We start from the raw sequence: 22,859 nt of genomic DNA on the forward strand, positions 1-22,859 counted from the left end.
GCCGCCTCCCGCCCCGCAGCGCCCCCTCCCGGCGGCCCGGCACGCTCCGAGGGCGGGGCGGGGCGGGGCGGGGCGGGGCGGGGCGGGGCGGGGCGAGCCGCCGGGAGGGTCAGGCTGCGCGGAGCCGCTGGCTTCCGGGCTCAAAGGTTCTGGCTCCTCAGTGGTCCAGGCGGCCTCCGCCTTCCCCTTGCCCCGCCGGGAAGGGCACTGAGGCGCGGCGGAGTCCTGGCCGCAGAGGCTGGGCACGGTGGCCGCGGAACCCGCCATGTGGCTTTGGCTGCTGCTGGCCGTTCCGCTGCTGCTGGTCTTCTGCAGAAGGCACCTGCCGCTGTCCGCAGGCAGAGCCCCGAACCCCTTCTCCGAGGACGTCAGGCGGCCCCCCGCGCCGCTGGTAACCGACAAGGGGGCCAGGAAGAAGGTCCTCAAGCGAGGTCAGTGGGAAGGGACCTAGGCTCCAGGGCTGCACTCGCGGGCTTGCATTCCCATCCCTGCCGGGCGAGCCACTGCCCACCTGGGCCTCAGTTTCCCCATATGTGAAGTGCTGGGAGGGCTTCCTTGCACGGGGAGGCGCCCTGCTTTATTGTCTGTTACCTGTGAGCGTCTACGCCCTGGCGACCTCGGACCATAAAGGCCGCCCCACTCGCGAGGTTCCGCCCTGGGTATCCCAGGGCCATGATATGGCCAAGAACAGGTCCACAACCTGCAGAAGAGACAAGAGACCTTCTCCTATTTGGTTACAGGACCTCAACTACCCTCCACCATGGTTCAGGGGCATGGAGGAGCTGCACCTTTCTTCCAATCTTTTTTTTTTTTTTTTCCTTTCTTCCAATCTGTGTGGGAAATTGTATTTTGTCAATTAGAGATGATTTGACTGGTTATGCCTCCTCCCAAATCATGTGGTTGAACCTTGGTTCTAAAACTTTGGGAGAGCTTCAACAGGATGCCTCAGGCTCAGAGCTGCTCCTTGGTCAACTAGAGTATCTCCACTGTCAGCTTGAGGACATATTCTGGGGTTCCTCCTAAGGTTTAAAGGAAGAGTTCTGCTGCTTTAAAAAAAATTAGGGGCACCTGGGTGGTTCAGTCAGTTAAGTGTCTGCTTTGGGCTGGAGTCATGATCCTGGGATCCAGCCCCATATCCAGTTCTCTGCTCAGCGGGAGAGCCGAGTCTCCCTCTTCCTTCTGCTGTTCCCCCTGCTTGTGCTCTCTGGCTTGCTTTCTCTCTGTTAAAAAAAAAAAAAAAAAAAAAAAAAATCTTAAAAAAAATTAGATTTCCTCTTTGATCTTCAAGGTCCCTCCCACTTGTAAATTTTAGAATTCTGTGTGACACATCTTGTGACAGAGGCAGAGACAATACTGTTTTAAGTGGAAAGACTGTATAGTCTGAACTTCTGAGATCAAGGTTTTAGCTTGGACTCTCACTAATTTACTCTATAACCAATTAGCAAGTCACTCCACGTATCTGGGGTTGGTCTAAAACTGAGATGACTAGTTTAAGTGTTTTTCAAACTAGGCTGTGACCTATTACTAGTGGGTCCTGGCCATAATGAAATCAATTTAGTGGGTTGCATTTCAAAATGTGGTAGAATAGAAAATATCAGAGTCATCATACTGGTTCTGGCAACGAGTTCTGGCATACTCGGTCTGGCAAGTATTTGTATTGTGAAACTTCTATTTCATGTGTTTATATTATATACTTACGTATATCCTGGGTTGTGATATAAAATGTGCTTTTCTAGAAATGTCTGAAAAGTTAAGTTTTCCAAGTTCCTTTGCGGCTTGAAAAACTCCACATTTCAGTTCTTCAGGAGTGATCTTTATTTATTTATTTATTAATATATTTTTTAAAATTTATTTACTCATGAGAGAGACAGAGAGAGAGAGGCAGAGACACAGGCAGAGGGAGGAGCAGGCTTCATGCAGGGAGCCCGACGTGGGACTCGATCCTGGGTCTCCAGGATCACACCCTGGGCTGAAGGCAGCGCTAAACCCCTGAGCCACCCTGGCCGTCCAGGAGTGATCTTTAAAGAACAAATGTTGTGTTGGAAATGCCCTTGTAGCGCCATGTGCTGTCCAGGTTTATCTTGCTTAGGTGCTGGATCCTTAGTTCTTCCTCTAGACTTCCCAGATATGAAGGGGTGGTGCTATGATTTCTCATCTCTGTTCTGCTCAAGCCTCTGCTTCAGGGTTTTGAAGAACCATCATAGGACCAGGTTGATCCCTTGGTGCCAACAGAACTTGTAATTTCCAAAGAGAACAACCTTGTGAATGGACAGTTCCATGAGCCGGCAGCCTCCCCACAACACTGTCTTCCGTCCTTCATCTCCTTGGTTTCTTTCTTTCCTAGCTCTCCATTTGCACTTAAGTTTCTCATCTCGTATTATTGTCAGCTTTCTGGCTAGTGGTTTGCCAATGACTGCTTTCTTTGATAGTAGGGTAAAAATCCCCAGGTTCATATTGGTTTTGAGTAAATCAATCCAGAGTAAATCATATCACTGTCTTTAGTCTGTCTGGCTGATCCTGAGTATTTTCCAGGCTAATTGTTTGAGTTAGTTGCTCCATGCCAAACTCTCTAGAGTTTTCTTGCAGTGTATGAGCTAGTGGAGTCTTCCTTGGTTTCCATCTCTTTGCTCTCTTGCTGCCCTTGCCTGAGAAGCTCACTTTCTGTTTTTTCCCTCTGGGGTAGCTTTCTCAGCCAGCCGAGTGCCAGAGAAGCTGGATGCAGTGGTGATTGGCAGTGGCTTTGGGGGCCTGGCTGCAGCTGCGATTCTGGCCAAAGCTGGCAAGCGAGTTCTGGTGCTTGAACAACATACTAAGGCAGGAGGCTGCTGTCATACTTTCAGACATAATGGCCTTGAATTTGATACAGGTAAGGTTTATGTGGGAAGGGGTTGGGAGCATGGCTGTATCTTCAGGAGGCTTGGGGTAGCCATTGTGGGATGATATTGGACATTTCTATTGTTTCGGAGGTACCACTTTCTTTGACAGCTAGAAGCACTGGGAACCAAATTGGACAGAGATGTGATAGTTTCTGTTGCGACTCCTCCCCACAGAAAGGGTGGGTAGCCTCCTCTAGTCATGGATTCAGCCCTGCAGGACTACCACTTTCACCTTGGTTCCTTATCCACCTTTCCAGGGGTCAGTCCCCTTATCCCTATGACACCTTGTTTTTCTGTCTCCCAATAGGAATCCATTATGTTGGGTCCATGCAAGAGGGCAGCATTGGCCGTTTTGCCTTGGACCAGATCACTGAGGGGCAGCTGGACTGGGCTGCCTTGTCCTCTCCCTTTGACATCATGGTACTAGAAAGGCCCAATGGCCGAAAGGAGTTCCCCATGTACAGTGGGAAGAAAGCTTACATCCAGGGCCTCAAGGAGAAGTTTCCCCAAGAAGAAGCTGCCATTGACAAATATGTAAAGCTGGTTAAGGTAACGGGGACATGCCGAGGACCCCCTGTTTATCCCTCACAAGGCTGACCTTCTTTATTAGTGGAGTGACTGGTGGGTGAGGCAGGAGAGGAGGAACAGTGAAGTCTGCCCTGAGTTCAACCCCTACCCTTAGTTGGCTTCTGTGGCCAGCTAGGCCCTATCTTTGGAGCTTGGACCCGGCGGCTGCCACTCTCACTCTGGCCTCTGGGGGGCACTCTGTTCTCCTTTTTGACAAGGCTGCCTTCTTTGTATGTGGTTAGATCACACCCTTTTTTAACTTCTAAGATCAGATGTGATTTTTCAAAAAGAATTTGAGCAGGAAAACGAAGAGCAGAAAATGACTCATCTGAATGTGGAATTCAGGAACAATTCACAGAGTACAGATTTTTAAACATCCAAGTTCAGCCAGGGCTAAGTAGTCCTGGGCAGTGGTGCTGGGCCCTGGTGCCGGGCTGGTGTAGGTTATAGAATGGGGATTCTGTTACAGGGGTTCTAGAGATGGGACCAGTTCTCACTGCTCGTTTTTTTCCCTCAGGTGGTGTCCTGTGGAGTCATCCATGCCATCTTGTTGAAGATGCTCCCGTTGCGCATAGCTCAGCTCCTTGGCAAGTGTGGGCTGCTCACTCGGTTCTCTCCGTTCCTTCGTGCATCCACCCAGAGCCTGGCTGAGGTCCTGCAGCAGCTGCCAGCCTCCCTGGAGCTCCAGGCGGTGCTCAGCTACATCTTCCCCACTTACGGTGGGTACTGGCCTTGGGTCCTAGGCAGCCCCTGGAGGAGGCACAGCTCTCTTGGCTCTCAATCTTTCTTCTTGAACCTGCTTGACTGACTGAAATGGAGCAGGATATACCCAAGGCCCTCTGGAGCTTATGGATGAGAAGTCTTTCCAACCTACTGCTGGACTCCCTGGTAAAAATTTCCTTTATCCATGTCCTGGATGGCTTTCCTTTTCAACCAACAATGTCCTCCCTCATCTTGGCAGCATGGAACTTTGCAGGGAGGACATTCCCCCTGGCTCCAGGATCTGTAAGGTACCCTATGTTTGGATAGAAACAGGCCTCTGGCTGCCCTAAGCCCTGGGGCTCATTTGGGTCCGAGAGATGGGTAGACTTAGGCTGCGGGCTTTTTGGCAGGAATGTGTGTTTCTTTCTAAATGGTGCTGCTGCCTGCCTTTGTCTCATCACCCCTTCCTTCCTTCTGTAGGTGTGACTCCCAGCCATAGTGCCTTTTCCATGCATGCTCTGGTGGTTGACCACTACATAGAAGGGGCCTTTTATCCTCGAGGGGGTGCCAGTGAAATCGCTTTCCACACCATCCCTGTGATTCAGCGGGCTGGGGGCGAGGTCCTGACGGGTGCCACTGTGAGGAGTATCTTACTAGACTCAGCTGGGAAAGCTTGTGGTGAGAGCCCTGCATCATACTTCATGGTCCCTGGGCTGGCATGGGACAGAACTGGGGTATGGAGAGAAACAAGCACTTGAGGGCACGAGGTGTGAGAAGAACAGTCCTCACTAGGAGTTTAAGGCCGAAACTACCCAGAGCAGGGGCTCTGGGAGAGGGATGAATCTGGAGGTAGAAAGGATGCAGGAAGGATAGAAGATTGCCCCAAAGAACAGTATATAATCATTTAGTCACTAGGTAAAAATAGTTATCCAGTAATCCATGACTTCCTTGAATATAGGGGCTGTGTCTCTGTAATTGTTATGTCTGTAGATCCTAGCACATAATGGAGACTCAATATGTGTTTGTTCAGTGATGGATGGAATGAATAAGTACCCTGGGCACTCAAAAGGGCAGTGTAGGCCAGCAAGATGTTCTGCCCTCAATCTCTAAATGGCAGGTGGAGCCAAGAATCTCATTATCCTGGCTCAGGTCTTTTTTTTTTTTTTTTTTAAAGATTTTATTTATTCATTCATGAGACACACACACACACACACACACAGAGTGAGAGAGAGAGAGAATGAGAGAGAGAGAGGCAGAGACACAGGCAGAGAGAGAAGCAGGCTCCATGCAGGGAGCCTGATGTGGGACTCGATCTCGGGACTTCAGGATCATGCCCTGGGCCAAAGACAGGTGCTCAACTGCTGAGCCACTCAGGCGCCCCTGGCTCAGGTCTTTATTGCTACCTCACAGTCAAAATCTACTGCGGATGAATGCTGTGAGGAGAAGGTGTATGAAGGGAAGGACTCCAGTAGAAAGAATGGACAGGCCATCCATGACTAGAGACAGGCTGGAGAGGATAGGACTGATGTGACAGTGAACTCACCAGAGGAATCTTGTAAGGAGAAGGATGTGAAGGAATGGTCCAGAATACAAAAAAGCTAAGGGAGAAAAGGCCAGCAGCGATCTCTCAGAATGCATTTGTAGAAGAGACCAGGAAGTTGCCAGGTGATAAGGGAAAGGGGGCTGTCAGTTGTGGGAGATTTTTCTCTGATGTCCAGAGCAAGTTCTCCTTCAGGCCAGAAGAGGTCCATGAGGCAAGGAGGATTAATCAGTTTAATTAGTTCAGAATATTACTTGTATTTTTCAGGTGCTAGGTGATAAAAGATGGAGATAAAAACATAAGATGGCTACAAAGAAAATCTGCAACTCAAGAAGTTTCTAGCCTCATAGGGAGGATCACTGAGATATAAAGTGTCATGTAGAGACATACAAAGGTTGAGAAGCTAGCCCAAGGTTTTGGGCTGTTACTACAGGCAAAGGGAACAATATATAAAGGTATAGCTGTATGAAAGAACTGAGTATTTTTAGACATCCAGAAGTAGTAGTTTGAACCCTAAGAAACTGCCTTTTTTAAACAAAGTAGGCTCCAAGCCTGGCGTGGAATGCCCAACGTGGGGCTCAAACTCACAACCCTGAGATCAAGATCTGAGCTGAAATCGAGAGTCAGATGCTTAACCAACTGAGCCACCCAGGTGCCCCAGAAACTGCTGTTTTTATAGATCAAAATGGTTAAATAGCAGCTGTTTCATATGGTGCCACCTAATCATTTAGTGAGTGTGGCTGGAGATGGGGCTGGAGACCTAGAAGGGCCCAGACCTTAGAAGGCTGGTACAAGACTTTGGAGTTTATCTTAGAGAGGTTGTGGTGTCATCAGAGGCTTTCAGAGTGTTTTGGAAATGGAAATATGGCAGCAGGGAAAAAGGTCCTGAGATTCCAGTGAAAGGGCTTCAGCCAAGGAGCTTTGTCAGTGTTAGTATGGAGGTTGTCAGTTTAGGCTAAAGGGCGCCCACATGGGATGAGGAGAGAGCCAGGGAAGGAAAGTGCAGAAGTGACTTGGGATAAGTGGAGAGTGCTCAAAGATGTCCCACTCGCTTTGCAGTTTTGCCTGGAGCCTGCCTGCTTGGCCCTAGGTGGGCTGAATGCCCAGGTCTGAGAAAATGCAGCATAGGTGGGGAGAGATCTGTGCAAACTCTGGGCCGTTCTCTTCCTCCTGGAGTGCCCAGAACCTCAGCCAAGCTCTTGTGCCTGCAGGTGTCACTGTGAAGAAGAATCAGGAGCTGGTGAACATCTATTGCCCTATTGTGATCTCCAGTGCAGGACTCTTCAATACCTATAACTACCTGTTGCCAGAGAATGCCCGCTGTCTGCCAGGTAAAAGATTGGGCTGTGTTGCTCTTCCAAGCTCTCAACAGTGCCTCTCTGGGACTAGCCTGCCCAGCCAGGCTGGTGCTCTTGCTCTTCTTGACTGTCCTGTGACCGTCTCTAAGAGAGCAGATGAGCACGAGCATGCTGTATCCAGCATCTATCTGTTCCCAGCAAGGCCTCTGTGTTTGGGTCTTGAGAAGCATCCTCAGTCTTGTATCACTCCCAGAGACCCCTTGGTCCTTATGTCTCATTCCATTCTTGGCATATTTACTCTCTTTCCCCCCATAACTTCACCCACTTTGCCCTCTGGCTTTCAAGTCTCCGTTCTAGGGTGCCTGATTGCAGTTTCCTCAGATCTTAAATCATCTCTCTAATAGTTCTTGATGGTGGGTAGCATCCTAAAGGAATATTTCTTGGGTTTTCACTAAGTTTGTGGTATGAATCTTACTTTTTTCCTTAATTTCCCACTTATTTTGAGTGGGAAAGCCTGGTCTGACATTATCAGTAAGGGAAGCTAAGGCCGACATGGAGAAGAAAGTCTTGCTATAATTGTTGGATCTCAAATAAAGGGAACCACTTCCTTTTTGGGGCTGAGGCTACAGGAGTACCCTTCTGGCTTTCTTCTGTCCCTTGAACTCTGGGATTCTGCTTGAAATCTGACAGGAATAACACTCAATGCCGTCATCTCTTCTGATAGGCTGTGTCAAAAATATAGAAGCCTGATTTTTGTGGTGAGGGGGCAGTAGGCATATCTGTAGGTGAGCCCTTCCTTGGTGAAATCTTTGTGGGAGGCTTTACCTTTGTCATTGCACATGATCCTCATTGCCACCTAGGAGAGAGGTGTCATCATCCTAATGTTTATGCAGGAGGTGAAGTGAAGTAACTTCCCAAGGCCACCCAGGCGAAAGTAACAAAGCTAAGGTGAAAATATTGGTGTGTTTGACTTGAAAGCCTGGGTTCTTGGCCCCTTCTGGACTAAGGAATGTGGAGCTCCCAGAGAAAAGTTCTCACTAAAAGGGGCAGAAGAGCTGGCCAGCCTACATAGAACAGAGTAGCCGAGCCAGAGTCAAGTAAGAGGTTAGCACTTTGAAATGGACTTTAGGTTATCACGTAACTAGAAGCTTCTGGTATGATCTGAGGACAGACCAGCTGGCTGGGAGGGGACTCATAGTCCAGGAGGGTGAGAAGGTTCTAGATAATAGCCTCTGGCTAGAGTGGGAGGTGGAGAGTGAGGAACAGCTCAGGATATGGCTGGGGTGGAAACCAGGGACTTCAGTGATGCGTGGTGGAGCCCAGAGAGCCACGGGAGGGAGCTCTCCAACTCTAGAGGGTGGGCCCGTGGCTGCTCAGGGAAGAGATGCTGGGGAAGGTGGGCAGCAGAGTGGGTTCCGTAGGAAAGTGACGTCCCGGGTTTCCTCGCTGGGGAGAGGGTGGGTGGCAGTTGCGATGATCTCATATGTATGAAATGCATATGACCAAAACCAGCCTTCTCATCGCTTTGCCTTATTACTTAGCTGGGCCTGAGCCAACATCCGCTGCCAGCTAAGGTCTTCCATCCCTCACACTGTGTGAGCTGAGTGGGGTGAGGCAGATTGGCCAGTGACAGGGCAGCTGGGCAGGACTGTACGGCTGACAGACTTTGGTACTCCCTGCCTCCCTAACTCCTCAGACCTCTGAACCCTGGCCCTGTCCTCTAATGGGTCCTGGTACCCTCCCCCGCTCTGTGCCTCCTTCCCCTGGCAGCCATGTTACCCTGCTTTCTGATCCAGTTAGTTACAAAGTTTACTGCTTTTATGTATCTTATCTAATGGCAGCAGCCCTGTGTGGCTGAAAAACCAATTGCCCCACTTGGGTGGGGAGTTGGATGCTGCCTCCGTGAATCCCAGTTTGAGAACATTTCAGGCAGGGGCAGTGATGAGGCTTAACCAAGGAGACCCCAGGTGCTGGGACCCCTTTGTTTCCAGCTGCTTTGGGGGTGGAGTTTTCATGGGTCTGTCTCCTTCTTGGAGACAAATGAGAAACAGGTATCTGGTGGCCTCTGGAGTAGGCAGTGCCTGTTGGCATCAAGCGTGGAGGTGGGGTGGTCAGGCAGAGGGAGCCTGTGTGAATGGGAGCACTTTTCTTAATTCCACAGCTGAGCCTCAAGGAGTCTCCTGGGGATGGTCTGAAGCGGAAGTGTTTGAGTGGGGAAGACTGGGCTGACAGTATCAGTAAGGGTAGCTAAGGCTAGCATGGAGAAAAAGCGCCTTGAAATGATCATTGTGTGCCTTATTTGGGACCCAAGGTTCTAATTTTCTGCTAGGTGTGCGGTTCCTGTAGCACATCCTTCTATTGGAGAAAAAGGGGAAGGAGGGGCTAGGTGCTATTCTAAGGGCCTCTAAAGCCCTAGAGGGTTCACTCCAGGGCCTCCCCCCTTCATCTTCTCCATGACCACCCCCACCCCAGCTGGAGAGGGGGAGCAGGCAGTGAGATTAACCCTGGAGGCTGGGATGTAGGCCACGAGATGCTCTTGCAGCTCCAGGGCAGCACCCCTCCTTCCCTCATAAGTATGCTCCACAGCAGGCTGCTCCCCACCCCACCCATTCCCTCTAAGTGTGCTCCACAGCCACTCCCCACCTCCTCCCCCGTAAGGGCACTCAGCAGCCACTCACCTGTGGATCTTCCACTTCCAGTCCTAGTGCAACCTCGTTTTACTCCCAGAAGTTGCCTGTTTTGCAGGATAAATTCTGTGGTTACCCTACACGTAGCACTTTCTTTGTAGCCTGTATGAGGAAAGCCAACTTTTCAGGAAAGGTGCTTTTCTGGTAGACAGGCATGATAGCTGATCCCTTAAGCGTCCCCAAGGCCTATAGAGGATTATGCACATTTTAGGTCCTCAACAAATACTTGTTAAACAAATGAGACAGAGCAGCCAGTGGCCCAGTCACCCTTCAGGCAGGTAATGGTCCTGGGAATGAGAACAAAGGATAAGACTTTGTAGGAGCCACTTCCAGAAGATTGGTCTGGGGTCATTTGTTGAGAGGTGGGGAAGCACAGCCGCTTAGGACCAGGGGACATCAGATGGCTCTCAGAGAGGCTGTCCCCTTCCTCCATACTGTTCTTCTTCCTCCTCCCCTACCTGAATCCTAAAGTGCCAGTAATGCTGTGTGCATTTATTCATCCGCATCACTTACCATTTTGAGGTCTTGTACTCACATTAGGAATCATGCATATTTATTCATTAGATGGCTTGTATTAAATGTAACACAGAAATCAGGCTTATAGCAAACTACTGTTCATATGCGTGCTATGTATGGTGGGGAGAGCCCAGGAATCCGCTCCTAACTTAAAGCCATCAGGGGAAGAGGGGAGGCAGCGAGCCTGAGACTGTCCTGCAGAACAGCCAGCTTAGGGAAGCTGGGCCTCCCTGGGTTCTAAGGGTGCTTAGAGCAGAGGTGGGAGGAGACAGAAGAGTAGGTACCTGAGGTGTTCTTCTCAGGCAGGAGACCAAAGAGCAGACCCCGGCCAAGTCAGTGTTGTGGCAGTTGTAAAAATGGCCCCGGGTGCTAGGCTGGCCACCGAGGGTAAGGCTGCACATAAAGTGAGCAGGCGTCAGCAAGTTCTGGGAGTGGCCACCTCAGCCACAGTTCACGCAGCCCTGACACTTTGGCAGGTGTGAAGCAGCAGCTGGAGATGGTGCGGCCTGGCGTGGGGGCCTTCTCCATTTTTATCGGCCTACGAGGTACCAAGGAGGACTTGGGTCTGCAGTCCACCAACTACTTTGTCTGCTTTGACACAGACCTCGACAAGGCGTAAGGCGTGTGTGCATATAGGGGGAGGGGTCAGCAGTAGGGCTCTTGCTTCCTCCCTTGACGCTGGAGCCTCAGCAGCAGGATATGAAATAGGCCTCGGCTTCATCCCTCTGGGGGAGGGAGTGCTCCCTGGGGGTAACCTATCCTCGGGGCAGTGCCAGCGAGTGAGGCATGGGGATGGACAGCCATGCTCATCACCCCCAGGATGGAGCACTATCTGTCGATGCCCAGGGAAAAGGCTGCAGCACACATGCCCATCCTCTTTATTGCTTCTTCATCAGCCAAAGATCCCACTTGGGAGGACCGGTTCCCAGGTGAGGCTTTCGGTCCTGGAGGTGGGGGCTGGAGCAGGGACGGGGCCTGGCAGTAGTAAACTTGGTTCTGTGTCCCCAGACCGGTCCACAATGACTGTGCTGGTGCCCACCTGTTATGAGTGGTTTGAAGAGTGGCAGGAGGAAGCAAAAGGAAAGCGGAGCAGCAACTATGAGACCCTCAAACACTCCTTTGTTGAAGCCTCTCTGTCGGTCATCATGAGATTGTTCCCACAGCTGGAGGGCAAGGTAGGAGGGCAGACTATGTGGTAGTAGCAACAAACCTCTTGGTGACATTTATTTTTCTTTGGGGGAAGGAAATAAAGCCCTGAGATACCTCTGCTCCATGGAAGGGCAGGGAACCCATGCAGACAGGCAGTTTGGTCAGGGAGATCAGAAAAGGGAAGAGAGGAGGATCTCACAAGGCCCCACTCCCACCCTTTGGCTGCCTTTTTGTCTTCTCAGGTGGACAGTGTGGTCGGAGGGTCCCCACTGACCTACCAGTTTTATCTGGCTGCTCCCCGGGGTGCCTGCTATGGGGCAGACCATGACCTGGACCGTCTACATCCTCATGTGATAGCCTCCCTGAGGGCCCAAAGCCCCATTCCCAACCTCTACCTGACAGGTACACTGACTGCCTCATTTCTCCAGGGCCTGAGACCCTAGGGTTCCCTGTCACACAAAGTACTCTGTTCTGGCCTCAGGTCTGTCCCCTGCAGTCTTCTAAACAGGGATGGGCTGCCCCAGCAGGCTATGGACCCCGGTCCTGATCTAAAGTCATCTTGGTCTAATGAACATGAGAGCCCTTGTTGCCTGCCCCCTCTTTGGGAAGATGCTCAAAGGCCCCTGTTGTTGTCTCCTAGGCCAGGATATCTTCACCTGTGGGTTGATGGGGGCCTTGCAAGGGGCCCTGCTATGCAGCAGTGCCATCCTGAAGCGGAACTTGTACTTAGACCTTAAGAAGCTCGACTCAAGGATCCAGGCACAGAAGAAGAAAAAATAGTTCAGTAAGCAACGAATCCGAGGATTCTGGCTAACACTATGGCACAACCCTTGACATAGCCATAGTGTCTTTCTGTACTGGTTCCTTCCTCACATAAAGCACTCTAATTTGTTTTTGATTTCTGAAGAGGTCTGACACACAGGTCACAGTTCTCAAGCTGCAGTTCTTCTAGCTGGGCAGGTGATGAGCTCCCATACCTCTCTAATGTGCTATCTGTACTAAAAGGCCTGGTGTGGGCCAGTGACTTGGGCAGCCTGTCTTGTCAAGCAATGCTTTGCATACCACACTCCCATACCTCACAACTCTAAGTAGTCAGAAGTCAAGTGTTCTTTGGTTAGATGGACCGAGCCCTCAAAAGTGTTGGCCAGCTGAAGCAACTTGATCCAGTTGTCCCGAGGCTCCTCCTCTTCTATTCTATGTGCTGTGCTGCAGGAGTTCCACACTACTGAGGATAAGAGGTACCTAAAGAGATTTTTATCAAAACCTGGGCATGATTTTGGTTGCAGTTCCATAGGTTCAGAGGACCCCTGATCCCATTTTTGCTGGTTCCAATGGCTCTTTCAGAGGGTGGGGAAATACCTAGGACAGGTTCACTCTGGTTGTGGACGTGGGGATAAAGACATTACTTAGCAGGGTGTATGTTAGAATATCCAGTTCTTATACAGCCAAGCCCTCAGTTTGTCTTCCTTATTTTCAAGTTGACAACAGGTCTTCATCGGGCCAACACCAAGATACCCTCGTGCAGCTCACTACCTGAGCCTCAAGGTTTATCTTCCAAAAATCAACAGCAAAGGGTGACGTTAGTAGTTAGGGCACAGGACTGGAAAGTGGACTCCACTGGGGTTGAAGCAGGTCACGGGTATAGCAGATGACAATCACAGAGGTAACTGGAAGACACTGGAAGACAAGCCATCTACATGCTAGACATAGAACATGGCTACCTGGTAGGGAGGAATGGGGCTGGAAATCAGACAGGATCAGAATGTAGAAAGCACACAGAATGTGTGCAAGGGCCAGGGACAGTGTTCCTGGTTATTGATACATGCAAGGGGATTGGATGGGAAGGTGAACAAAGGCTGAAAAAAAAAGTGGCCTTTCACTTCTAAAGGCCTTATTTCTATCAGTTTTATTACCATTTTAATAAATTTAATGATATTAGAGCTTTAATATTTGAAATTTATTTTGGTTTCTGTGCAATGATACAAAACTACATTGAAATGGCATTCAAAGCAGCTCAGTAAAACATTATGTACTGAAAAATACTTATCATTAGACCAAATAAGCTTTAAAAAAATAAAATTAAGTAATTATATAGTTAAATTAAAGCTGAAAATATAAAACACTGCAAAAACAGTGGCACTCTAATTGGGTAAACAAAAAAGGGAAACAATTTCAACAATCATTTAACATGAGAAACTTCTGAATTAAAGGAACATCAAAGAGTGTGAGGAAGCTGGCTTTGCTGGCAGCTTGAAACTACACAGCTCAGACCCAACACTGTTACAGAGGAGTTTCGCAACTGGGACATATTAAGGAAATTCACGTGTGACTCGTGGGACTAGCTGAGGTGAGATTCAGTCTTTCTCTGGATGAACAGTTAAATGGAACCTGGAAACCTCTTCCTGGGATTATTCCTTAAGCAAGGCAGTGTCAAAGGCAACCCTCCCAGCAAGACTTCAGAAAACAGCTGGCAGAACTACAGGATCTGGTGTCTGGTGTGTAAAATACTCTCCTCCCTGTTCAAATGATTCAGAACATGTGCAAAGTGTGCTAGCTTTCATCACATATACATAACAGCATTATGTATCAAGTTACCCTGTTCAAACAAGGAGCAGGCTTCCTCTTTTTGACTTAAATGACATGAAGTGAGAAAAAAAATGAGAATAACCATCAGGGGAATTATAGAGGTTTATAATTCTATCACCAACTATTTCAATAAAAGCCATCACGGGAAAAGAAATGTCAGCATATATATAGTTACTTGTCAGAGCTTTCCGAGTTATTATAGCCTTTTTAGATAGACTGGCTTCCACTACCCCCGAGTCCAGAAGTGGATTCTTTCAATAATTTACTTAGTAACCTGTAGCAAGAAAACCAACACCTCTAATGACATCCATGACTGAAGCCTAGACTCCTATTAGAAATCACCCTTCAACCAAAAGGGGTGATTTCCTGGGGCAGGAAAGCCCGTAGCTGTATAGATAGAGGGGTGCCTCTCATGGCTCCATGTGCTTCACTGCCTACCTCTACCCTTCTCCCTGGTTGGAGAGGCCTTAGCCAACTTCTCCTCCTATACACCATCTCTAGAAAAACATGCTTCTGATTGTTTATTTTCAAAAGGACAACTATTGAGAAAACAACCTTTTTTTTTAATCTTAAAGATTTTATTTATTTATTCATGAGAGACAGAGAGAGAGGCAGAGACACAGGGAGATGGAGAAGAAGGCTCCCTGCACAGAGCCTGATGCAGGACTTGATCCCGGGATTCCAGGATCACGCCCTGGGCTGAAGGCAGGCGCTAAACCATTCAGTGTAATTTCTAAAGTGAAACTTAAATTCTATAGTCTTCTTTTAACACAATACTATTCAGATGCTCAAAAAATGGAACTATGTGGACTCCACAGAATACATATTTTGCATCCACTTAGTGCCAACCTTGGTTTCTGAAACCAATCTCTCTGCTCTCCTCAAAAGCAAAATCCATCAAAAAGGGATGGCAAGCAGTAGCCAGGAAGAGCTATATGAGACCTCAGTTAAGTCACATGCAGACTTCCTGAACAAAGAAGATGTCTCCTTTGCAAGACCCTGAACTAAGAGTATCTAGGGAATGTCACTACACTGTACACAGATATGCAGATTGTGCCAAAGGCACACCTGCAAGTAGCTGCACTTTGGGGAAACAATCAGATATAGACATCAGATAACATCTGCCCTCTGTTTTTTTTTTCTTTTTTTTCTGGAGTTCCAAAATTTGTGATTGGCATTAGTACTTTTTAGAATAGAATGGAAAGAGCAAATCCTGTGAAGTGGGAGCAGTTAAGAAGGTGCATGGGAAAACTTGAGGTGGGCCCTGAAGGAACATTTGGAGAGGCAAGCAAAAGAAGAGAAGGGAGTGCACCCTAACCAAAGAACAGCTGCGGGAAGCCAGGAAATGGAGGACACAGTAAGAACAAAAAGCCTAGATGGGCCTGACAAGAGGAGCCTTTGGCCTAGACAAAGGTAGATGCTCTACATCTCCTATCGAAAGGTACGAAAGTGTAGATCTACAGAGTCCTGAATACTAGGGTCTATAAAAGCTTGATTCTCTAAGTCACAAGAGGGAGATAATAGCTTTAGATCAGGGTAAGGATTTTGGAAAGATGTATCTGGTCTCATTATGCACACAAGAGAAGGTAGATAACTTATGATGGCTCTGGGTGGGTGTAGGGGGAGGTGGAGAAATTCAGGAGAGAAGTGAAATGGTGGGGGGGGGGTGGCAGGAAAGTAAGGAAAATGGAAAGAAAGACTATATGGGAGACATTTTGTTTTAAATGGATAGGTCTTTTATAACAATAAAAATGATAAAAGACTATAGGCTGGAGCTGAGACAATTAAAGAAAATGGGCAGCTTGGGATGCCTGAGTGGCTCAGTGGTTGAGCATCTGCCTTTGGCTCAAGGCATGATCCCGGATTCCTGGGATTGAGTCCAGCATTGGGCTTCCCTCAGGGAGCCTGCTTCTCCCTCTGCCTATGTCTCTGCCTGTGTCTCTCATGAATAAATAAATATTTTTTAAAAAATGGGCAGTGTAGTAGGTAGAAGAGAGAACTTTAGTTTTAGTGCCAATAGAACAAGCGAGCTGAAATATTTAGCACACCACAGGATTTGGTTCTTTGGGAACTAGGCCAAGGATAAACACTTGGGAGTCACTCAGTTGGAGGATGAAGAATAGATGAATTTCTGACAAGATGAAGGAAGACAGAAACCTGCCTTTAAGGGCTCTGTCCTCCACCAGCACAGGGTAAAGCAAAGTTCTTAGAAACCAGGTCAGTCAGAGAAACCAAAAGAAGGGGATTTCAATTTGGATGATCAATAGTGTCCTTTTCTATGAAGGTCAAGACTAAGCGGGCAGCCTAGGTGGCTCAGCGGTTTAGCGCTGCCTTCAGCCCAGGGCGTGATCCTGGAGACCCAGGATCGAGTCCTACGTCAGGCTCACTACAGGGAGACTGCCTCTGCCTGTGCCTCTCTCTCTCTCTGTCTCTCATGATTAAATAAATAAAATCTTTAAAAAAAAAAATGGTCAAGACTAAGCTCTGAGAACAAGTCATTAGATTTGACAATCTGAACCTCTGGAAAAACACTACAGGTAGGAAGATAAGGACCAAAGTGAGTGTGTAAAGGTTATGAAAGGAAGGAGTAAGAAGTAGAATGGATGGCAGCAGGGAAAATCTAGGCATGCATGAAGGTAGAAGGAAAAGTGCTAGTGTAGACAAGCAAACAGAAAACATTAGGAGGAGGAAAGGTAGGCAAAGGGGAACCATGGTTTTATGGAATGCTAGGAGAGCCTGAGAGAAGATTCCTTAGATAAAGTATTATAAGGTTGGTGTACAGGTAGAGAGAATGATGCCAGGAGCATTCATTCATTCCTTATCTCCACCAATCTCAACTCAAAGCCATGCTCTGTTTTAAGCAAAGTGCCAGATATTGTGGCAACAGGATGGTCCCTTCTGCAGACTGACTTCCTCAACAGCACAGAATTCATCCCACTGTCCTCATATCTCACATTCTTTGTATTTCCCTGAGATCAGCTATTTCCATTTTTTCTTTACAGAAACAACTCTCTTTAATAGGTTAACACAACTAGACCAGATTTAAGGAAAACTTCAAACCACAGCATGATCTGAGACACTAACCTCAGTTACCGCAGAGGAACTCTGAATTTCTTAAATTTTAATAACCCCTGACATGGGTTGGAAGGAAAATTTTTACTAATTACCCTTGGCATTTTATATCAGATGAGAGAACCATTAACTAGATTAAGGTGGAAGAGAGTACAGTTGGATTCTGATTACAAGTCTATTTTTTCTACTTTAGGCAACAAAGGCAAAACAGAGTTTATGGGAAACCATTCATGAAAGCCTTTTGAAAATAATGTAGATCAAATCCAAAACGCAAAGCATGAGCTTACCCTATTTTAAAAAATTTCTGTGACGACTGTGGAGTATAGAAGAACACAGTATTGTAATAATCGTAACTGTATTTTAAAAATCTGATGGGAACCATGGCTTTACAGCTCTACTCCCAGAATCCCCAAGTTCAGTCAGTACAACCAAATGGAAACTGACTTTGTCTTAAGTGATATGAAAATATTGGAAAAATGTGAAGAACTTTTTAGTCTTCTTTAAGAAGAAGACTAAAAGACTAAAGAACTTCTTTAGTCTAAGAGTCTGGACACTTTAGTCTAGTTTAGTCCACTAGACAGGTTGGACTTGCAGGCAAAAAGCACTTTTTAAAAGCTGTTTTGGTTTGCTGCTGGAGCCTTTAAAAAGAGTCATGTGTTCCAGGTAGCCCTTTACCTGTCAGCATTCACCTCATCTTTTGTAGGGCACATCTCCCCAAAGTAAAAGGGCTTGGTACAAGAGCACCTCAACCTGCAGAGTGTTCTCCTAGGTCTGCCAACATAAATAGTGGTGGACACAATGCTATTTTCAAAGGGTAACACTAAATGGCCCCAGGCCCAAGGGAAGGCAGCCAGTGGCAGTAGCCTGCCAGGGGCTGAGATCTCCCTTTGGTCACAACTGGCTTCCCACATGCTTGCTCTACTCACACTCAGAGGAGGAAAGGATGGAAGACACCAGCATAGATAATGGGGACACAGGAGTACAAGGTTACCAAAGTGCAGGTGCAAAAATCAAAGCAATCCCCCCACCTCTGCCAGCCCAGACCTGCCACCAAACCCTAGAGGAGGGGGTGTCTCTTAGGTCACAGTATTTTTTTCTTCATTTCTCTTGATTTAAAAACAAATCAGCAGGGAGGACACGGTTCTCAAGAACGGGAAAATCAAATCTGAAATGAGAGCAACACAATTCATTGGCAACATTAATCTCCTTCTAGAGGAATATACCTCACTGCTATGATTCTAGGGGGAAAAAAGAACTTATCAGAGTTGCAGTTCAGGAAGAAATTCAGAATTAAGACAAGCTGCCCCCAACATACAAAAAGCAATTGATAAAATAAAAGCACATAAAATTATTTTAAAAATCAGTTTGAAATTGGGGTGCCTGGGTGGCTCAGTCTTTTAAGTGTCTGCCAGGGTTCTGGGATCAAGACCCGTGTCAGGCTTCCTGCTGAGCCTCCCTCTCCCTCTGCCCCCCTCGGCCCCCTGCTCTCTTAAATTTAAAAAAAAAAAAATTAAAAAAAATTATGAAATCAAACATACTAAAACATGCACACTTGGTGAAAGGAATATGGGAATCTTAGTTTCTGTTTTGTATGATTCTACATTGTTTTGAATTGTTTACACGTGTATTTTTTTTAATTAGAAAAAAAGTGAAAGGGAAATAAATCCTTGAAGTCCATTATCGGGAAAGGTACTAGGCCAGGGCTAAATTGTGAAGCTGACCTACTGGGCTAGTTAGCAAAGGTGTTCTGAGCTGAGTGGCTTATTTCTTGCCAGTGTGAGCTATACACATGAACGGTGTTCCCTATAGGAAGTCCTGGAAATATTCACAGTTGAGTCACCAACTACTTTTTACCAATGTCCTGAGTGTCCCTACACAGAAGGCAAAAGGAGGGGGTGCATGCTGGCAGCAAGGCAGTGGAAGTACCCTGTTCCCACTTAGACAGGATGCCCTTTGGGGAGAGCCTTGCTCCGATCATGCACTGTGAGGTGGAAGCAGGCTCTGCTTTCTGGTAGGCCTGCGTTGGCCCCACTCAGGAAATCTAGTCCACAGTACTTGATAGAGCCAATCTGGGGAGTTGGAGGCCTTTATGTTTCTGGACTCATTTGTGTTCAGGAAGTGTAGTCTAATGCTTTGCTACCTAAAGCCTGGTTCCTCAGCATTTGGCGTCACCTACAAACTTCCAAGAGATGTAGAAGCACAGATTTCACCCTATATGTAATGAATCAGATTTTGCTTTTTCATCACAATTCCCAGGGTGATTAACATGTCTCCTAAAATTTGTGAAGTGCTGGTTCAGTGCAAAAAGTATAGGATAGGTGTCTATGGAGTTGCCATCAGGTCTTGATTTTGGCACAAACTTTTAGGAGGAACTTTGGGGAAAATCATGTTTCTGGGCCTCAGTTTCCTCCTCTGTCAAGAGATGGAGCTGATGTAGAACACATGAAGGCTTCTTCTAGTTCTCATATTGCAGACATGCATACATATGGATGTCTCTGCTTTGTGGTCCACAAAGGGCAGGGCAATGGCAGTGGCACCCAGAATCAGCTGCCACCACCAGTGCAAATCAAGTGCACTGCTGGGCCTACCTGAGACTGCATATCCCTCCCACACACCTGGGGCTCCCTTCCTTACCTTCTGGTCCAAACGCTGGTAATCACTGGCTTTTGGCCGCCGAGTGACTTTAGATCTTTTTCCTTCTAGGACAAAAGCAATAATCTGGGGAAAGGAAAAAGAAATTAACAGATGATTCTACAATGGCTTATTTCAGTCTCTGAAATCAGAGGTCATCACCTGGTAGTACATTTTTTTTTTTTTTTTTTAGATTTTATTTATTTATTCATGAGAGGGAGGGGGTGGGTTGGGCGGAGAAGCAGGCAGAGGGAGAAGCAAGCTCCATGCAGGGAGCCCAACGTGTGACTCAATCCTGGTCTCCAGGATCACACCCTGGGCTGAAGACGGTGTTAAACTGCTGAGCCACCCGGGCTGCCCTGGTACTACATTTGTTAATGACCCCGGCAGTGAAAGAGCCGCAAACTCACAAGAGGCATCTTTAAATTATAACAGTTTTCAGGAGGACGGGGCCTCCAGTTACATCAGAATCTTTTATACTGCTAAACAGGAAATGACAGATGAAGGAAGACTATTCTGGCCGTTAGCCTGTGGGAGTCTGGATGATTTACTCAAGAGCACAAAGATCTGCCAGCTGTGCCCCACACAGCTCTAGGATCAGACATTCCTTTTCTCTCACAAGCAATAATTATTTCTTATCTGCAAATGTACTTTTCCTCCCCACACCTTGCTTCATTTTAACCTTACTGCTTTTACATCTAAGATTACTCTGTGGGACGAGCACTTGGATGTAGAATAAAGAACTATTTTTACTAAATATCTTCCCTCATTCCTCATAGCCATAGGCATACTGATATCATAAACTGAACTCTCCAATTTTAACCAGGCTATAGAAACTACTAAATTCTTAGAGCTAGCGGGATCCCTGGGTGGCTTAGCGGTTTAGTGCTGCCTTCACCCTGGGGCGTGATCCTGGAGTCCAGGGATGGAGCCTGCTTTTCCCTTTGCCTGTATCTCTGCCTCTCTGTGTGTGTCTCTCATGAATAAATAAAATCTTTAAAAAAATAAATTCTTAGAGCTCAATAAGAAATGCAATCATTTGTCATCAGAGTGGTTGCTAAGCAACACAGATATTACTCCACACCAAATCTGCTGTAACATTAAAAGACGATTGTATCCATGCAATTTTTGGTCATTCTTCTAATCGGAAACTCAACCGATTGTAGAAGATAGTCCCTGGGCTCTCTGCTGCTGATGTCAAAGACTATGTAACCACTCTTTCTGCCATTGCAGATGCAAGATAAAAGTGTGGGAAAGGAAACTAGAAATGATGCACTATCTTCAGAGTGGAAATAGGAAGATAAGTACTCTACTTACAAACTGTCAGGTACTCAGATTCTCGGAGGCAGTAAAATGATCTAAATTTAAGATTGTGGGAGAAGACCCCAATTCAGGTCAGATCATAAAAATGTCCTCATTTGGCACCTAACACAGCAGCAGAGGGCACTCAAAAGAATCGGACATGAAAGAAAATGATTTATAAAATGAGAGTAAAGAGACCTAGCAGAATCTGAGGAAAAACTGAAGTTTGACTTGAAATCTCCAGTGCTCACAGGCAGATGAATGACAGATATTGGCCCACACACCAAGCTTTCAAGGTGGAGGAAATCTCATTCCTCAAGACAGTTCTTGACTTACCTTCCGTTTATTGTGATAGGCAATATAGAGGACAGCAACAAGAATGGCTGCAGTCACCAGATAAGCAAAGAAGTGGCTGCTTTCTGCACTAGCACTTCCAAGACTGTCCTTATAAAGGTCATCATTCTGCCTACCCACAGAATCCAAAAGTGTCCCTTCACGGTTCTCACTGGAGGCAAGGCCAGGCATTTCTTTCTCTCCTTGGAGTGGTGAACCTTCTTCAGGCTCCGTATCCCCTTCCTCAGCCTTCTTGGGTTCCACATCTTCGGTAAGCTCTATAGACTTGCCTTCTCCCTCCTGCTGTGAAGTGGGGTCAGAGTCCAGTAATACTCTCTCCTCAGATTCATTTTTATAATCATTCAGAGTGGGATCTTTGTCGGCTGGTATGTTTAAGTGAGGCTTGGTGGGCTTCTTGTTATCAGAAGAGGGGTTAGAGACCAGCTTGTTGGAGTGGTCATTCAAGGACTGCATCTGGGACTTCACCTTGCTAGTGCCATCTCCTGTGGCCTGTGGCTTGGGCTTCTCATCGTCAGGGTCGTCTCCCATAGAGTGTGGCTTGGGCTTCTTGTCAGGGTTGTCTCCCATGGCCTGAGGCTTGGGGATCTTGTCAGAGTCATCTCTGGTGAGCTGTGGCTTGGGCTTGTCAGGGTCGTTTCCTGTGGCCTCAGGCTTGGGCTTCTTGTCAGGGTCCTCTCCTGTGGCTTCAGGTTTGGGCTTGTCAGGGTCGACTCCTGTGGCCTCAAGCTTGGGCTTCTTGTCAGGGTCCTCTCCTGTGGCTTCAGGCTTGGGCTTGTCAGGGTCGACTCCTGTGGCCTCAAGCTTGGGCTTCTTGTCAGGGTCCTCTCCTGTGGCTTCAGGCTTGGGCTTGTCAGGGTCGACTCCTGTGGCCTCAAGCTTGGGCTTCTTGTCAGGGTCCTCTCCTGTGGCTTCAGGCTTGGGCTTGTCAGGGTCGACTCCTGTGGCCTCAAGCTTGGGCTTCTTGTCAGGGTCCTCTCCTGTGGCTTCAGGCTTGGGCTTGTCAGGGTCGACTCCTGTGGCCTCAAGCTTGGGCTTCTTGTCAGGGTCCTCTCCTGTGGCTTCAGGCTTGGGCTTGTCAGGGTCGACTCCTGTGGCCTCAAGCTTGGGCTTCTTGCTAGGGCCGTTGTCTCCGGGCTGTGGCTGCAGCTCGCTAGGCTCTCCTGTTGGGGCCACTGAAATAGAGAAACCAGTTCGCTCTGAAGAGAGGAAATCCGGGAGAAGGGAGCCCTCAGAGCTAGAAGAGACCGAGGCAACAGGCAAACGGGGGAGGTGGGTGATGGCAAGCGGAGGGGTGGCTCCGGCAGGGAAGAAGCGGGTTCAGAGAGCGACCCGGCCGCGGTGAGGACGGTGGACCTAGGGATGATAGTAGGATTATTGGGGGTGGGGTCTTACCCGCCACTGCGAGGCTCAGCAGGGCCAACGCAATCAGGAACCGCATCCTGCACTTACTACTCTTCCGCTCTCTACTGCTCTCGCGACATCCGCGCGCGCACTCTGGGCGCTCATAGCCCCGCCCCTTCCTGCGCTCGTCCTTCCGCCGCACGCCCAGGCGAGGGGAGGGGCCTCGGCAAGGGCGGGA

The 22,859-nt window shown here is 47.9% G+C and overlaps 2 protein-coding genes across 4 annotated transcripts; one reads left to right on the forward strand and one right to left on the reverse strand.

Annotated features, from left to right (window-relative positions):
* Nucleotides 1-96: 96 nt before the first annotated feature.
* Nucleotides 97-14,075, forward strand: RETSAT (retinol saturase). 3 transcript variants are annotated; one of them, XR_005372478.1, is made up of 12 exons: nucleotides 98-431; nucleotides 2,684-2,866; nucleotides 3,184-3,425; nucleotides 3,961-4,162; nucleotides 4,626-4,823; nucleotides 6,897-7,016; nucleotides 10,663-10,801; nucleotides 11,006-11,115; nucleotides 11,195-11,361; nucleotides 11,578-11,737; nucleotides 11,976-12,573; nucleotides 13,546-14,075. XR_005372478.1 is itself a non-coding variant. In XM_038561593.1 (11 exons), exons 1-11 carry the CDS (start codon nucleotides 266-268, stop codon nucleotides 12,113-12,115), a joined length of 1,827 nt encoding a protein of 608 aa, XP_038417521.1. In that variant the 5' UTR covers nucleotides 98-265; the 3' UTR covers nucleotides 12,116-13,282. The 3 variants fall into 3 exon arrangements, 2 of the variants coding, with proteins under 2 accessions (XP_038417523.1, XP_038417521.1); XM_038561593.1 differs by lacking the exon at nucleotides 13,546-14,075 and having other exon boundaries at nucleotides 11,976-13,282; XM_038561595.1 differs by lacking the exons at nucleotides 4,626-4,823; nucleotides 13,546-14,075 and having other exon boundaries at nucleotides 97-431; nucleotides 11,976-13,282.
* TGOLN2 (trans-golgi network protein 2) lies at nucleotides 13,271-22,859 on the reverse strand. Its single transcript, XM_038561596.1, has 4 exons — nucleotides 22,673-22,859; nucleotides 21,263-22,452; nucleotides 19,628-19,711; nucleotides 13,271-18,158 (listed from the first exon to the last, which is right to left on the reverse strand). The coding sequence occupies exons 1-4, from the start codon at nucleotides 22,716-22,718 to the stop codon at nucleotides 18,153-18,155; spliced, it is 1,326 nt and encodes a 441-aa protein (XP_038417524.1). The 5' UTR covers nucleotides 22,719-22,859; the 3' UTR covers nucleotides 13,271-18,152.

The sequence above is a fragment of the Canis lupus genome, chromosome 17, assembly GCF_011100685.1.
Source record: "Canis lupus familiaris isolate Mischka breed German Shepherd chromosome 17, alternate assembly UU_Cfam_GSD_1.0, whole genome shotgun sequence".
NCBI classification, from domain to species: domain Eukaryota; kingdom Metazoa; phylum Chordata; class Mammalia; order Carnivora; family Canidae; genus Canis; species Canis lupus.

Bases quoted from the DNA above. Each gene is read 5' to 3' on its own strand.
- RETSAT (XM_038561593.1), top strand. From the start codon at position 266: ATGTGGCTTTGGCTGCTGCTGGCCGTTCCGCTGCTGCTGGTCTTCTGC. The intron at 7,017-10,662 runs GTAAAAGATTGG...ACACTTTGGCAG, and splicing joins GAATGCCCGCTGTCTGCCAG to GTGTGAAGCAGCAGCTGGAG. The intron at 11,116-11,194 runs GTGAGGCTTTCG...CTGTGTCCCCAG, and splicing joins TTGGGAGGACCGGTTCCCAG to ACCGGTCCACAATGACTGTG.
- TGOLN2 (XM_038561596.1), bottom strand. From the start codon at position 22,718: ATGCGGTTCCTGATTGCGTTGGCCCTGCTGAGCCTCGCAGTGGCGG. The intron at 22,453-22,672 runs GTAAGACCCCAC...TCTCTATTTCAG, and splicing joins GCTGAGCCTCGCAGTGGCGG to TGGCCCCAACAGGAGAGCCT. The intron at 19,712-21,262 runs GTAAGTCAAGAA...TCCTTTCCCCAG, and splicing joins CCTATCACAATAAACGGAAG to ATTATTGCTTTTGTCCTAGA.